Genomic DNA, 14,176 nt, shown 5'->3' on the forward strand with positions numbered 1-14,176 from the left:
AATAAAAAAAAATTCAAAATTTCTTATCTTTTCATATTCTATTTTCTTTTCATGTATTATACAACTATAAAAAAAGACCCCTAACACTAGCTTGCTCAATTCTTTTTCTATTCGGTTTTATTTTTATTTATTATATAATTTAAAAGCCCTTGCTACGTACTGTGTCAAAGCTAACAGAGACTTGTTATAGCACTTGTATATCATTGCTCTTTTGTTGTTTTTGATTGCTTCCATTATCCTCATTTGTAAGTTGCTTTGGATAAAAGCATCTGCTAAATGACTAAATGTAAATGTAAGTAATGATTGTTGCTCAGATACTGTAATTAAAAGTCAAATCAACTGTGTAAAATTACAAAACGTTCATACGTGGGAAGGGCATTTCAAGTTTAGTAGGTGTTCTTTCTTAATCTTTTTATTGAACTTTTACAATATTAACATGATAAAGGTACAGGTGAGTAGTAAAAAAAAACAACAACAACAAATCCCACTTCATGAGTACTTATTTTAAACTCAAAATAAACATAAAACCATCAATATATGCAAATAATTATTTACATGCAAATAATTGACATACATTAATTGTATATTTTGTTCACGAACATTTCTTTTGAAAAAACTACATTACATACAACAGTTAAAAAAAGTTCAGTGTTTTAAGGTTCTGTAGTGCTCAGGGTTTGTACTGTATGTGGACTAGTGTTTCATGATTGAGATGGACCTTGCAGCTTCTCATTCTCACTTATTAAAATTAGCGTTACAAATCATCTTTAATTTAAATTTTTATTTAATTAAGTATAAATGGTGTGCACTCCCTCTGTTTTAATAATGATAATTAGAGGTTGTTTGTTTATGCAAGGGATCTCTAGAAATTGCTGTAACCAAGAGAATATGATTATGACAGCCACCAATGGATTTGATGTGATGTTATTTAACACAGTTAATTTAAATGCATTTAAATACACAATTTCATACATAACAAATAATAAGCATCATTGCAAGTGATCAATAAAATCAGTTAATAAATCAATTAATATTGTATTGAAAGTTTGTACCATCTATATTGTTAAATCACAGAGTGTTGCTTTTGAAAAGAAAAACATTAGTCCTTTCAAATATTTGTTAGCCCAAAACCCAGCATAGAGAGGCTGAGTGAATGTGGTCTGGACTCTGTGAATGAGGGTCATTGTGTCAGAGACGCTGTAGAAGGACAGAGTTCCTGCAGTGTGATCCACATACACTCCTATTCTAGAGGAGCTGGACACTACAGGGAGTGCAGTCCTACGGTTATTATGCCAGATCGACCAGCTGGAGTCAGAGCAGTACAAACTCCAGGACTGACCATTACAACCAAACTCACACTCCTTTCCCCATCCTTTCCTGCTGACTCTCTTATATGACACTGATATACCCACCCAACCACTCCACTCAACCTCCCAGTAACAGCGTCCACACACACTCTCTCTACACAACACCTGAGGAAAACCATCAAATCTGTCTGGATGATCTGGATACAGCTGTTCTTCACGAGTGTATTCAATCACTCTGTTCTCTTCAGACAGTACCAGGTTTTTATTCACTGTATTTGGATCCAAAGTGAGCTGATGGGAATCTGATGAAGATAAAACACATTATCTGCATATATCAAATAATGCATGACTTTCAAACATAAAAAATAAAACAGCAGAGGTTTATTACATTCAGGTTCACAAAATCTGCCTCACTGTTATCAACATCATAAGTTGGAGAGCCTGTGAGTGTTTGGAGTTGACCAGCAGAAATTATAGTTAGTTTTTTTTTTTTTATTATTATTGAAAAGTAAATTCACATTTATATTATTTTCCTTTTCTCTATCAGCTCTATCAAAACTGCCAAAGGTTAGTTTTAAGTAACATGTCTCTGCCAAAACAGAACCTAGCAGTGAGTGATTAAAGTGAAGTAATCAGATCAGGACATTCAACCAACCAAGTAAGTTAAATTAACAAAAAATTAACAGTATAAATGTATCTCATATAAATCGGGCCATCCTTAAAAATATTTTGGTTTGCAGTAACAGTATTTTATTTTTGTTTAAAAAGGGTCGGTAGGTCAGTCTATTTTTTTTTTTTTTTCAAGTTTCAATGTAAAAAAAAAGTACATTTTTGTGATGGTGATGACGTAGGTATGAATTTAAACAAATTAGCATATCGTGACGTCACTGACTGGGTCTTCAACCCGTGCCTTCTGGCGCATCATTGCAAACCTCATTTTGATGCAGGCTATAAAGACCACAAACAAATTTATATCTTTGTCAAAAACATGAATTTCAGGTGAGAAGAAAAAATAATGAGGTACTGTTTTACTTGCATCCACCGCTACGTGTCAATGCAACCTACAAATGAGAGACCGTTTACTTTGCTTTCTTGGGTTGTCACTTTTGTGAAAAACAAAATCCTGTTTGATTTGAGTGACAAGTGTTCATTGAACCGATTTGTCAAATCGATTTTGCATGTCTAAAGTTTTATACGGCAAATAACACCAAATATAGGTAAATCCACGGACAACAGGCAGGAGGAATGTAAAGATTTGATATATTGGTAAAGACCAATATTTCTGATGATTTATTGGCGTGAAGTTACGTGCTCAATGACAAACAGGAGTGGAACATTTTCGAAAAACAATAAGCAGAGTGGACTGCCATAATGCAAAACATTTACTGCAGGCTTCAACATGGCTGTGTTTACGATTAAATTTCAACAACAACAACAAATCGCATAGGCGATTTTCTAGGGCTGTCAAAAAAATCGTTTTTCGAATATTCGTCAAATTTAAAATAAAAATCCACATTCGAATGCAAAAAATGTTGCATTCGAATTTTAGGTGTGCATTACGGAAGCTGCCTTATGAGCCCCGGTACTTCACAGTCCGTGTTCCATTCCATCTCGCCGCGCGCACAGCCGTGTCATCAAAACTTTCAAAGGCGGACGAGCTCGACAGCATCTTTAGCTGCTAAATATCATAGCTGCTGTCTCATCTTTCACCTCATGTACGCACACCGTCCGCGGTCTCAAAAAATGCCCGCACGCGGATGACGAAAAGGACATAATGCAGACTGTGTGCGGACGGCCGAAGTATATTTGATTTTTATCAGTGGCGCACGAGATGCAATGACGATGTATGTGGCATTGCATTATAAGGTTATGTTAGTCTATCCAGTTGAAGCCACTATTAAAAAAAAAAAAAAAAAGAGAGAGAGAACATCAATGTGGAGAAGATCTTGTTTACATCAAAACTGAAACCAAACCGTTCACACAGAACGCATATTTTGCGCATTTTCTAGAGGGACACCGTTGGACTCGCGTCTCTCACAAGAGAGGCGAATGTTTAGAAAGACATGTAAAATTTATGTATTTAATTTAATTTTCTAAAAATATCTTGAGACTTTATGTTGGGTTTTTGTTCCCCATCCCACTGCATCTCATGTTTTTAAATGAAAAAATGTATTCTGGTTACTGAAGCCCTGCGACTAGCAAGAGCAGCTTCAAAATCCTCAGTACTCATCTTACTGGACCTGTCTGCTGCTTTTGACACTGTTAATCACCTGATTCTCCTGTCCACCCTCAGAAAGATGGGCATCTCTGGAACCGCGCTCCTGTGGGTTAAGTCCTACTTCTCTGACAGATCCTTCAGTGTGTCTTGGAGGGGTGATGTTTCAAAGTCACAACACCTTGCTACTGGGGTTCCTCAAGGCTCAGTACTTGGACCACTTCTCTTCTCCATCTACATGACATCATTAGGATCTGTCATTCAGAAGCATGGCTTTTCTTATCACTGCTACGCTGATGACACCCAACTCTACTTCTCATTCCAGCCAGATGACCCGACGGTAGCTGCTCGCATTTCAGCCTGTCTGAGTGACATTTCTAACTGGATGAATGACCATCACCTTCAGCTTAACCTTACGAAGACAGAACTCCTGGTGATTCCAGCTAACCCATTGCTTCATCACAACTTCTCTATACAGCTGGGTTCATCAACCATTACTCATTCGAGGACAGCCAGAAACCTAGGAGTTGTGATGGATTATCAGTTAAGCTTCACAGACCACATTGTTACAACGACCCGGTCCTGCAGGTTTGCCTTATACAACATTAGGAAGATAAGACCCTTCCTGTCAGAACAAGCCACCCAACTTCTTGGCCAAGCTCTTGTTCTCTCCAGACTGGACTATTGTAATGCTCTCCTGGCGGGCCTTCCTGCATGTACTGTCAAGCCTCTGCAATTGATCCAGAATGCAGCAGCGAGGGTTGTCTTCAATGAGCCAAAGAAAAGCTCACGTTACTCCTCTCCTCATCAGGTTACACTGGCTACCAGTAGCCGCTCACATCAAATTCAAGGTTCTGATGCTTGCCTACAAGACGACCACTGGCACGACAACAACATACCTAAACTCACTGGTTAAATCTTATGTGTCCTCCAGAAGTTGCTCTGCAAGTGAACAATGCCTTGTGGTGCCATCCCAAAGAAGTTCAAAATCACTCTCACGGACCTGGACTGTTTTCTGGACTGTGGATATAGGCTTTCCTGTGCAGTAGCTGCCAAAGCCATATACTCAGCCTCACATGTGGAAAGAGCAACTGTGGATTGTTTCTTAGACCTCCAAGAAATAACAGGACCAGTGGCAGACAAACTAAAACAGTAACCAGTTGTACTTCTTCTATCATTTTGGTCTGCTGCCCAATCAGCATCACTAAATGCAAAGAGATTAAGATTTACATCATTTCTCCTATAACACAATTCCTTTTTCACAGTTCCCTTTAAATATCGCAATACATGCTTAGCAGCTACCCAGTGTTGGTTCTTTGGTTCAGAAAAGTGTTGTGACAGCTTACTGACAATGAAACCTAGATCTGGTCTAGTACAGGTCATTAGATAGATCAAGCTACCAACCACTTCTCGATAAAGTTTTGGATCAACACGTTCACCTTCATTATCAAATTGCATTTTGTTTTCCCATGGAGTTGACCTTGGTTTACAATTAATCATATCAAACCTCTCCAAAATCTTAATAATGAACCTTTTCTGGTTCATTTTTATTTCACCATCTCCTTGTGCAAAATCAATGCCCAGAAAATGTGTAAGTTTACCAAGATCTTTCATTTTAAATCTTTCCTCCAACATTCTTTTCACATTTCTGAGTGTCTGACTATCGCTTGCTGCAATAAGAAGATCATCAACCCAGACTATCAGTATGATTTTCTCACCTCCAGTTTGTTTACTGTAAACACAATGGTCAGCAGGATTTTGAATAAAATCATTTTGAATCAGAAAATCATCTAGCATTTTATTCCAATTCCGCCCTGACTGTTTCAAACCATAAAGTGATTTGTTAAGTCTACAGACAAGCCTCTCACTTGTTTCTGACTTGACCTCAAATCCTTCTGGCTGTTCCATGTATAATTCAGTATCAATAGGGGCATGCAAATATGCAGTCTTTACATCCATTTGATGCAGTTCTAAACCATATTGAGCTGCAATTTGCATTAAGCTACGTATTGATGTCATATCAGCAGTTGGAGAAAAAGTTTCATTATAATCAATGCCTGCAACTTGACTATACCCTTTCACCACATACCGAGCTTTGTATGTGGTTCCAACTGGGTTTTCCTTCACTGTGTAGACCCATCTGCCCCCCACTATATTTTTACCTTCAGGTAATGTTTTAAGGGTAAATGTATCATTCTCCTTAAGAGAGTTCATCTCCTCCTGCAAGGCCTTACTCCACAATTCTGACTCTGGTGAGCTTATAGCCTCCTTTAGAATGTGGGGTACATCACATGCAACTCTATAACAATAATCAATACTGGTTAGTGCATGGACATCATCACATTTTATTCCATACTCATAATCCCTCAAATACTGTGGAGGCCTCTTCTCTCTCTGTGGATAACGCCTGCTCTCAACACTTTCCCTTTCACCTGTATTGGGGCTTGGGTCACACGTTTCAGATTTTATGTCCTGGGAATTTTTATAATTCTATTATCTCAGGTTTTGGTAGGTGAGTTTCAGCGCTCTCCCTACGCACATCATCTTCACACATTGACTGATCTGTCTCAATGTGGCATTCTGTCCCACTCTTTGTGAGAAACTCCACCAACCTGCTTTTGTTCACTTTTCCTGAGTCTGGATAGAAAACTAGATATACAGGGCTATTCTTGTCATAACCAATGAAAATCCCTTTTTCACATCGAGAGTCTAACTTTTTCTTGTTCTGTTTGTATGCATAACACTTTGACCCAAATATTTTCATTCTTGAAAGATCAGGTTTCTTTCAAGTCAACATATAATATGGGGTCTGTCCTACATGTCTGTTATAACATCTGTTGCGAATAACAGCTGCAGTCTGGATTGCATACGTCCATAACATTTTTGGTAAGCTACTCTCGATTAACATACACCTTGCCATGTCAAGCAAAGTTCTCCAGCTCCTCTCAGCTGTCCCATTCTGATGGGGTGAATAGGGAGCTGAGGTTTCATGTCTAGTTGCATTTTTACTGAGCAGGGACTGAAATTCCCTGGATGTAAACTCAGTGCCATTATCAGATCTCATACATTTAATTCTGCCATAAGGTGAAACATCAGCAATGAACTTCTCTGTTCCTTTGACTGTATCACTCTTTGCTCTCAAAAAATATGTAAATATTGCACCGGAATAGTCATCAGTAAAAGCCAAGATATATCTGAAACCATCTTTTGCTTTCGGCTCCATAGGTCCAGCTAAATCTGTGTGCACAAGTCCAAGGGGAATTTTTGCTTTTTCATCTGCCTCCCTGTTCCTGCTCTGAACAAATTTACCCTGTGTGCACACTTCAAATTTTAGATTAGACATTTCAGTTCTACCTTTGATTTTCATCCCCTTTGTAACATTTTCCAGCTTCAACACATCCTCATAATTACAGTGACCGAGAATTTCATGCCATGTGTGGATATCATAACATCCATGACATTGATTAACATCACCTGTAACAGTGCTTAAATAGAACAGTCTATCATACACCTGGATGTTAAATGTTACACCGTTCTTATGAACAAGTCTGTTCTGACCTTCTTTGAAAATGTCGCTCCCTGGGACGTCGCTGCCTTGACTGAGAAGATGTCCTGTGGAAAAGATGGGACGTACAGCGCCCCCATCAGCATCGTTTCCACCACTTGACCTTTGTTGTCTCTCAGGCGAACTTTGGCTGTACCTTTCCTCAAGGCGATACCGCTGGTCTTCTCTCCATCAGCCAGCTCTAGGATATGCGTGTGTGGCTCAAAACTTTTGTCAAAGTCCTTGAACTGTGTGATGTCCCGGATAATATGCGACGTGGCTCCTGTATCAACCATGAGGCCTTTTTCCTTCACTCCGCTGACCAGAACGGCATCCACTTGGCCCACCTTAAAAGCAAAGGTGTGGTCCTCCTCATCCACCACCCGCTTTACGTTGTCCTGCTTTCTCCGTCTGCAATTCACATCCTTATGCTTAGAACTCTTGCAAAGATGACACCACTGTCGCTGTTCTCTATGCTCGCTCGTAGCAGAAGTGCACTCCACAGCCTTATGTCCCTTCTGTCCGCAGTTAAAACAGGTCAGTTTCATGTTCCACCCATCTCTTGCTTTCACCTTCATCACGCTGTCATCCTCTGAGCAAGGATCACAAGGGAAAGGCTTTTATCATCCAACAGCTGAATCAGTTCTGCATACGCATCCTCATTTTTCTTTGCATCTTCTTCTGCACCGTCACCATCAGGTGGTTCGCTCAGTATGGTGTTCTTCAAACTGAGCAGACGCAGGTGCGCCAGAAACTTAGTTTCCCACAGTTCATAATTTTTCTCATCCCCGTCAAAACGTAAACAGTTCCACCGGCTTCCAAACTCCTTCCTGGGCCCATAACCTGTTGAAGCTGCCATCGTAACATAAAGGGTAGAAAGCCGACTAAAACATGACGGAGGAATAAACTCACGTAGCCATCGGGTTTCGTTTGACTGGCGTACACACTCACAGGGGCATGCAGTCATTTATTAAATTGCAACACCTGAACAGCATAATGAATGAACCACACCCCTTAGACAACAGTCATAATAAGAGCACATTCAAGGTCACCAATGTTCAACAGACCTCCCAATCTCAATTCGTCTTTACTCTTTACTCATTTTCAAGAAACATATAAAGACTCATCTTTTTCGCCTGCACTTAACCAACTAATACTAGCAATTTTCCTTTGCTTGTCTTTTCATTAAAAAAAAAAAAAAAAAAACCTGGCTATGCGTTCTGTACTAGACTCCCTGAGACTTGTCATGGCGCTTGTATAATGTTGTTGTTCTCTTGTTGATCTGACTGGACTGTAAAACCCGACTAGTAACTTAACTCAAACCGTTTGAGTAAACAGATTGCCTTGATTTAAACCACGTAAGTTTTAAAACTTTGCATTCAAGTAATTAAGTGATTAACTAAGTGCTGATTGTGAATATGTGATGAACAGCTGCTGTTAACAAACAGAATCACTGAAGAAAAGAGAAACACAAGAACTACTACAACTGACTTCAGACACAGTCTTAGATAAAATCAACTGAAATAAAATACATTAAATCTCTCAAGATCTGATTAAACAACCCCACAAACAGCATCACCAGCTCCACTTATTAATAACCAGACTGACTTTATTTCTGTCAGACGTCTACAGAAGATCTTATTGAGAATGAACTAAGGTTTAGATGTTGATTTATTGTTTCATTTGAAGTAACCATGTTAGAGATCTGTGTTTGCTTTAGTTGGGCTCTTGACCCTTGACTTCTGTCTTTGTGTTTTCTCTGGCTGTTATAACCATGTGTTTCTAAAACACATTTGTTGTAACTCAAGAGCCCAGAAGAAATGCCATCAGGTGTTAACCTGTAGCTAGGTGTAGGTTGTTATACTTTACATTGGTGATGATTATAATCAATTATTGAACAGTACGGAGTCTAATCTCTGACAAGTAGGTGTTGTGTAGTTAGTAGAAGTGGTTCTAGTAAAAATGACACTAAGAGCCAGTGGTTCTGTGATAATCGGTTAATATAAAAATGACTTTCTAAACATTTTGTACACATACATTTTTCTACTATGACAGTAATTGGTCAAACACAGACATCAATAATCAGAATATGAACCTCTACAATGGTGATGAAAAAAACATGCTGCAATGCATGCTGGGTACTATTGTAGTACAAAACTCATCTATGGCTCCCAGCATGCTCCGCAGCATTTTTTTTTAATGGTCACTATTGTTGAGGTTCATTTTCTGATTATTGATGTCTTTGTGTGACTGTTTGACACTGTAGAAGACCACACTGTTTGAAAATTCATTCATATTAACTGATTATCACAGAACAACTGGCTCTCAGAATCACTTTTACTATAATCCATCTAATAGCACAACACATATTTCATCAGAGGTTAGACTTCATACTATTCTTTAATTGATGATTCTCATCACCAATATAAAAACCTAGACCTAGGTACAGGTTAACACCTGATGATATTTCTTCTGGACTTCTGAGTTACAACAAATGTGTTTTAGAAACACATGGTTACAACAATCAGAGAAAACACTAAGACAGAAGTCAAGGGCCAAGAGACTAACTAAAGCAAACATTGATCTCTAACATGGTTACTTCAAATGAAACAATAAATCAACATCTAAGTCAGTCAGTAAGTCAGTAAGTCAAAGTCAGTCTGGTTATTAATAAGTGGAGCATGTGATGCTGTTTGTGGGGTTGTTTAATCAGATCTTGAGAGATTTAATGTATTTTATTTTAGTTGATTTTATCTAAGACTGTGTCTGAAGTCAGTTGTAGTAGTTCTTGTGTTTCTCTTTTCTTCAGTGATTCTGTTTAACAGCAGCTGTTCATCACTAATGCTCAATCAGCACTTAGTTAATCACTTAATTACTTGAATGCAAAGTTTTAAAACTTATATGGTTTAAATCAAGGCAATCTGTTTACTCAAACGGTTTGAGTTAAGTTTACTTGTCGGGTTTTACAGTGCAATTTCTTTTGTCTGTTTTCTTAATTGCAGAATATTTATCACGTGCATTCAGTCCTTCGTGCTGTCTTTGCTGTAAACTGGTTGAAAGGGACAGAAGTGAGAGACTTATTTACCCTCATTTGATAAAACTGTTTTGAAAAAAAATTATTTTACATTTAGAAATTTCTAGAATCTCTGTTTCGGGTTTATTATTAGTGTAAAAACTTTTCCAAATTACTTTTCCAAAATAAAAAAGTAAGTGAAATTTTCACTTATTTTTCACAAGATCTTGAAGTGTTCCTGTAGCTCAGTGGTAGAACATTGCATTAGCAAGTGCAAGTTTGGGGGGTTCGATTCCCCGGGAACACATGATAGGTAAAAATTGTTAGCCTGAATGCACTGTAAGACGCTTTGGATAAAAGTGTCTGCTAAATGCATTAATTTAATATAATTTAATTAACATTTACTCAATAAAATTTACTTAACTTGTTTTTTTATTTTTACTTAACTTAGTTAAGTAGATTTACTTAATTTCCAAATGTGTTAAATTTACTTGAAAAATGCTTGTGCAAAAACTTGCCAAATAAAAATAAGGTAAATTTACTTATTGTTTTTTTCAGTGTGCTTCTATTGTTCTCATTTGTAAGTCGCTTTGGATAAAATGTAAATGTAATGTAAAAAATGTATTCTGTGTGACTGGTTTTCCGCCCTTTTTATTTATTTAACAATGCATGCATACATGACGCTGTTTTGTTTATAGTTCTTTAAGCAACTTAATTAATAATAATTGGTTCATAAACATTATTATAAATATTATGTTGTTTTTTTCACAGTCATGTATTATAATTCTTTGAATAAACGTGCAGTAATATTTTGCTCGATGCGCTATCATGAGACTGTCTGAATAGCGGCAGAATTCACATTTCTGTTGTAAAAAGAGAAACATTGTGCAGAAGTATTATTTGCTGTAGGCTAATGCGTGTGTGTCCTGGCTCAATAGAAACTAAAGGGTGCCCAAGCTGCAGTTGGTCTGTGACGCCTGTTCAAAAAAAAAAAAAAAAAAAAAACCTGGATGCGCTCCGAGAGAAGGTCGTTAAAATCAATTTCCTATTTTCGTTTTCGAAACTTGTGTTGGTTGATTCGTGCAATAGATTTTCGAACAAAAAGTGACAGTCGACACGGTCACGGTTTAGACTAGACGTGAGAAGGGATGGGAAAAGATCTGGGCACAGTTTTTCCAGAATGTCGTGCCAAGTTAAAGCGGTGTCGAGCTGTTTTAATGATTTTTTTTTAGATGTATTATGGTGCCCGAACCCGTATGACTTTGAACAGAGACCGGGAACATTTAGTTTACTGCTGCCGCAGCCATCATTACCAAGCGCGAACCGTTGACTCTGACAGTGAATGAGAGCCCAGTGTGACATCCGTTAACCAATGGTGTAAACATAGATGACGTCACGGTTTTTTTTTTTTTATTAAAGAAGATAGCCTTCATTTGTATGTAGGCCTAGTCAATTTATAAATTTTCAATACTTACTTAAATATAATTAATAGTATTTTATTGCTTTTGTATTAGTTGTTTGAAGGGCAAGTCGGTCGGACTAAAAGCAAAAAAATAAAAATAAATTTAGTCGGTGCTAAATTGACAGGGTCGGTCGGGTTACGGCAAACAAGAATATTTTTAAGGATGGCCTCAAGAGTGTTGTGTAGAGTTTAGCACAGTTCAGTCTGATTGACGAAATGTAATAAGAATTAAAGTCTGCCTCTTTATATGATTATAGAAACTTACATTTGAGGAATTCCTCACGAGTCTCGGGTTCAGAGGTGGGAATGATGTTGATGTTTCTCACTATGAAAATAAACATACATTTTATAATAAATATAGTAAAATAAAATAATTCATTGTAATTGTAAAAAAAAATTATATGCATTCTTTTTACATGATATCATATTATGTCAGGAAATGTAAAACTCACCTCTACCAGATAACATTTCTATCTCCTCTCTGAATAAATGCTCCAGTTTCTCTCTCAGATGAGACACATATTTTTCAACATCATTAAAAGAGAGACGAGAACTGATGCTGGGTGAGTTTGTAGATGCAGGAGGAACAGAGAGAGACTGGAAACTCTACACAGACAACAACAAAAAACACAAGAGAAACACCAGACACATAAACATTTGATAGAAACTCAATCTCTGTACAACATACTCTTCCCTTCATGAAGATCTCCTGTTTTTCAGATCTCTGTTACCTGGAAGAAATGGATGTGATTGTCTGTGTGTGAAAGCTGCTCCAGCTCTGCATCTCTCCTCCTCAGATCTTCAATCTCCTTCTCCAGTTGCTCCAGTTGTCCTTCAGCTCGGCTCACTTCAGCCTTTTCCTGATCTCTGATCAGCTGTGTCACCTCAGAGCGGCTTCTCTCAATGGAGCGGATCAGTTCAGTAAAGATCCTCTCACTGTCCTCCACTGCTGTCTGTGCAGAGCGCTGTCAGGACACAGAGAGAGAAGCATCAGAATCAGTCCATTCACTCAGCTCTTCCTGCTACCTCACACAGTCTGTTCCCCACAGTGGACTTCAGTGGGACTGAAAGAGCTCCAGCACTGGCTCCTCACTGACTGACTGGAGGAGAGTCCTTACTGAGTCTGAAACAGCTCTTCAGCAGCCAGCAGCTGTTCTTCTGCTCAAAACTCACCTTGTGAGACTCTACAGCCTCTTTCAGCTCCTCAATATCCTTCTGTTTTTCCTGGATTCTCTCCTGATATTTTCTCTGTGTCTCCTCCAGTTGTCTCTGTATATAGTCAACATACAATTCATTAGTACTTGCAGAGAATGTCGCAAAGAACAGTTAAAAAAACAGCAAATAAGTGGAGAAACTACATTTTCTGTAACTAGTTATAACTGTTTTAAAATGATCTTCCATTTTGCACCTATTATGTGATTATGAAGAGACATTTATTATTCAGCGTAACTGAGTTCGTACCTGTTTCTCAGTTCTCTCTGCTGTAGCTGATACAGTGTCGTGGTCTTTGTGTACATCTATCATACACATATAACATATACACTGCTGATCAGTACGACAGAAAATCTCCAGCAGTTTATCATGTAGAGGACAGATCATCTCCTGCAGTTGTCCAGTGGCATCAGTCAATTTGTGTCGCTTTCCAGAGTGAAATTCTTCATGACGTTTTAAATGATTTCGACAGTAAGATTCCAGACACACCAGACAGGACTTGATGGCTTTATATCTTCTCCCAGTACAGACGTCACACTCCACATCTCCAGATCCAGAGTAACATTGAGCAGGACGAGCAGCTTGGCGTTTTGTCTTCTTGAGTTTCTCCACTACTTCAGCCAGCATGGTGTTTTTACCTAAAACAGGTCTTGGAGTGAAGGTCTGTCTGCACTGAGGGCAGCTGTAGACTCCATTTTGATAATCCTGATCCCAGCAGTCTGTAATACAGCTCATACAGTAACTGTGTCCACAGGGTATTGTCACTGGATCCTTCAGTAGATCTAGACAGATTGAACAGGTGAACTCATTCTGAGCCAAAGAAACACTGGATTCTGCCATTTTACTGCACGCACTCACAGCTGGAGAGACATTCACAACAGTTCGACAGCAGTTTAGTTTCGATTTCGCTGTACTGAAACATTTCCTGGTTCCGAAACGTGTGCAAAAGTCATAAAACAGGACCACTAGATGGCAGTCTTATACAGAAACTCTCTATAAGAGGTAATGATATGGGGTCAAAATAAAGCTGTATATATACAAAAAATAAAATATAATGAAGTATTGCAAAAGAAAATAAAGTTTTGCAAACGAAAATTAAAGTATTGAGGAAAATAAATGTGCTTTTTGCAAACAAAATAAAGAACTGCAAAAGAAAATAAAGTTTTTGGAGAAAAAAATGAAGTTTTGCAAACAAAAATAAAGAATTGCAAAACATAAATGAAACCGCACGAAAGCAATGATTTTGCAATACATATTTTCCATGGTCATATCTATGAATTTATTTGCAATACTGCGTTTATTTTGCGTGTCAGTGTAGGTTGAGCTTGCGATACCGTTTTCCCTTTGCGCTTCACTTTACTGCGCGTCTCGATTTGTTCATAGACAGTAAAAAAGGGATTTGTTGCACTGTTTTGACGTGGGG

At 38.1% G+C, this 14,176-nt stretch overlaps 1 protein-coding gene across 1 annotated transcript; it reads right to left on the reverse strand.

Annotated features, from left to right (window-relative positions):
• Window positions 1-405: 405 nt before the first annotated feature.
• LOC132154597 (tripartite motif-containing protein 16-like) lies at window positions 406-13,831 on the reverse strand. The gene is made up of 6 exons (XM_059563225.1): window positions 13,003-13,831; window positions 12,715-12,810; window positions 12,273-12,506; window positions 11,994-12,147; window positions 11,807-11,866; window positions 406-1,609 (listed from the first exon to the last, which is right to left on the reverse strand). Exons 1-6 carry the CDS (start codon window positions 13,591-13,593, stop codon window positions 1,056-1,058), a joined length of 1,689 nt encoding a protein of 562 aa, XP_059419208.1. The 5' UTR covers window positions 13,594-13,831; the 3' UTR covers window positions 406-1,055.
• Window positions 13,832-14,176: the final 345 nt, after the last annotated feature.

Source organism: Carassius carassius, chromosome 12 (assembly GCF_963082965.1).
Source record: "Carassius carassius chromosome 12, fCarCar2.1, whole genome shotgun sequence".
NCBI classification, from domain to species: domain Eukaryota; kingdom Metazoa; phylum Chordata; class Actinopteri; order Cypriniformes; family Cyprinidae; genus Carassius; species Carassius carassius.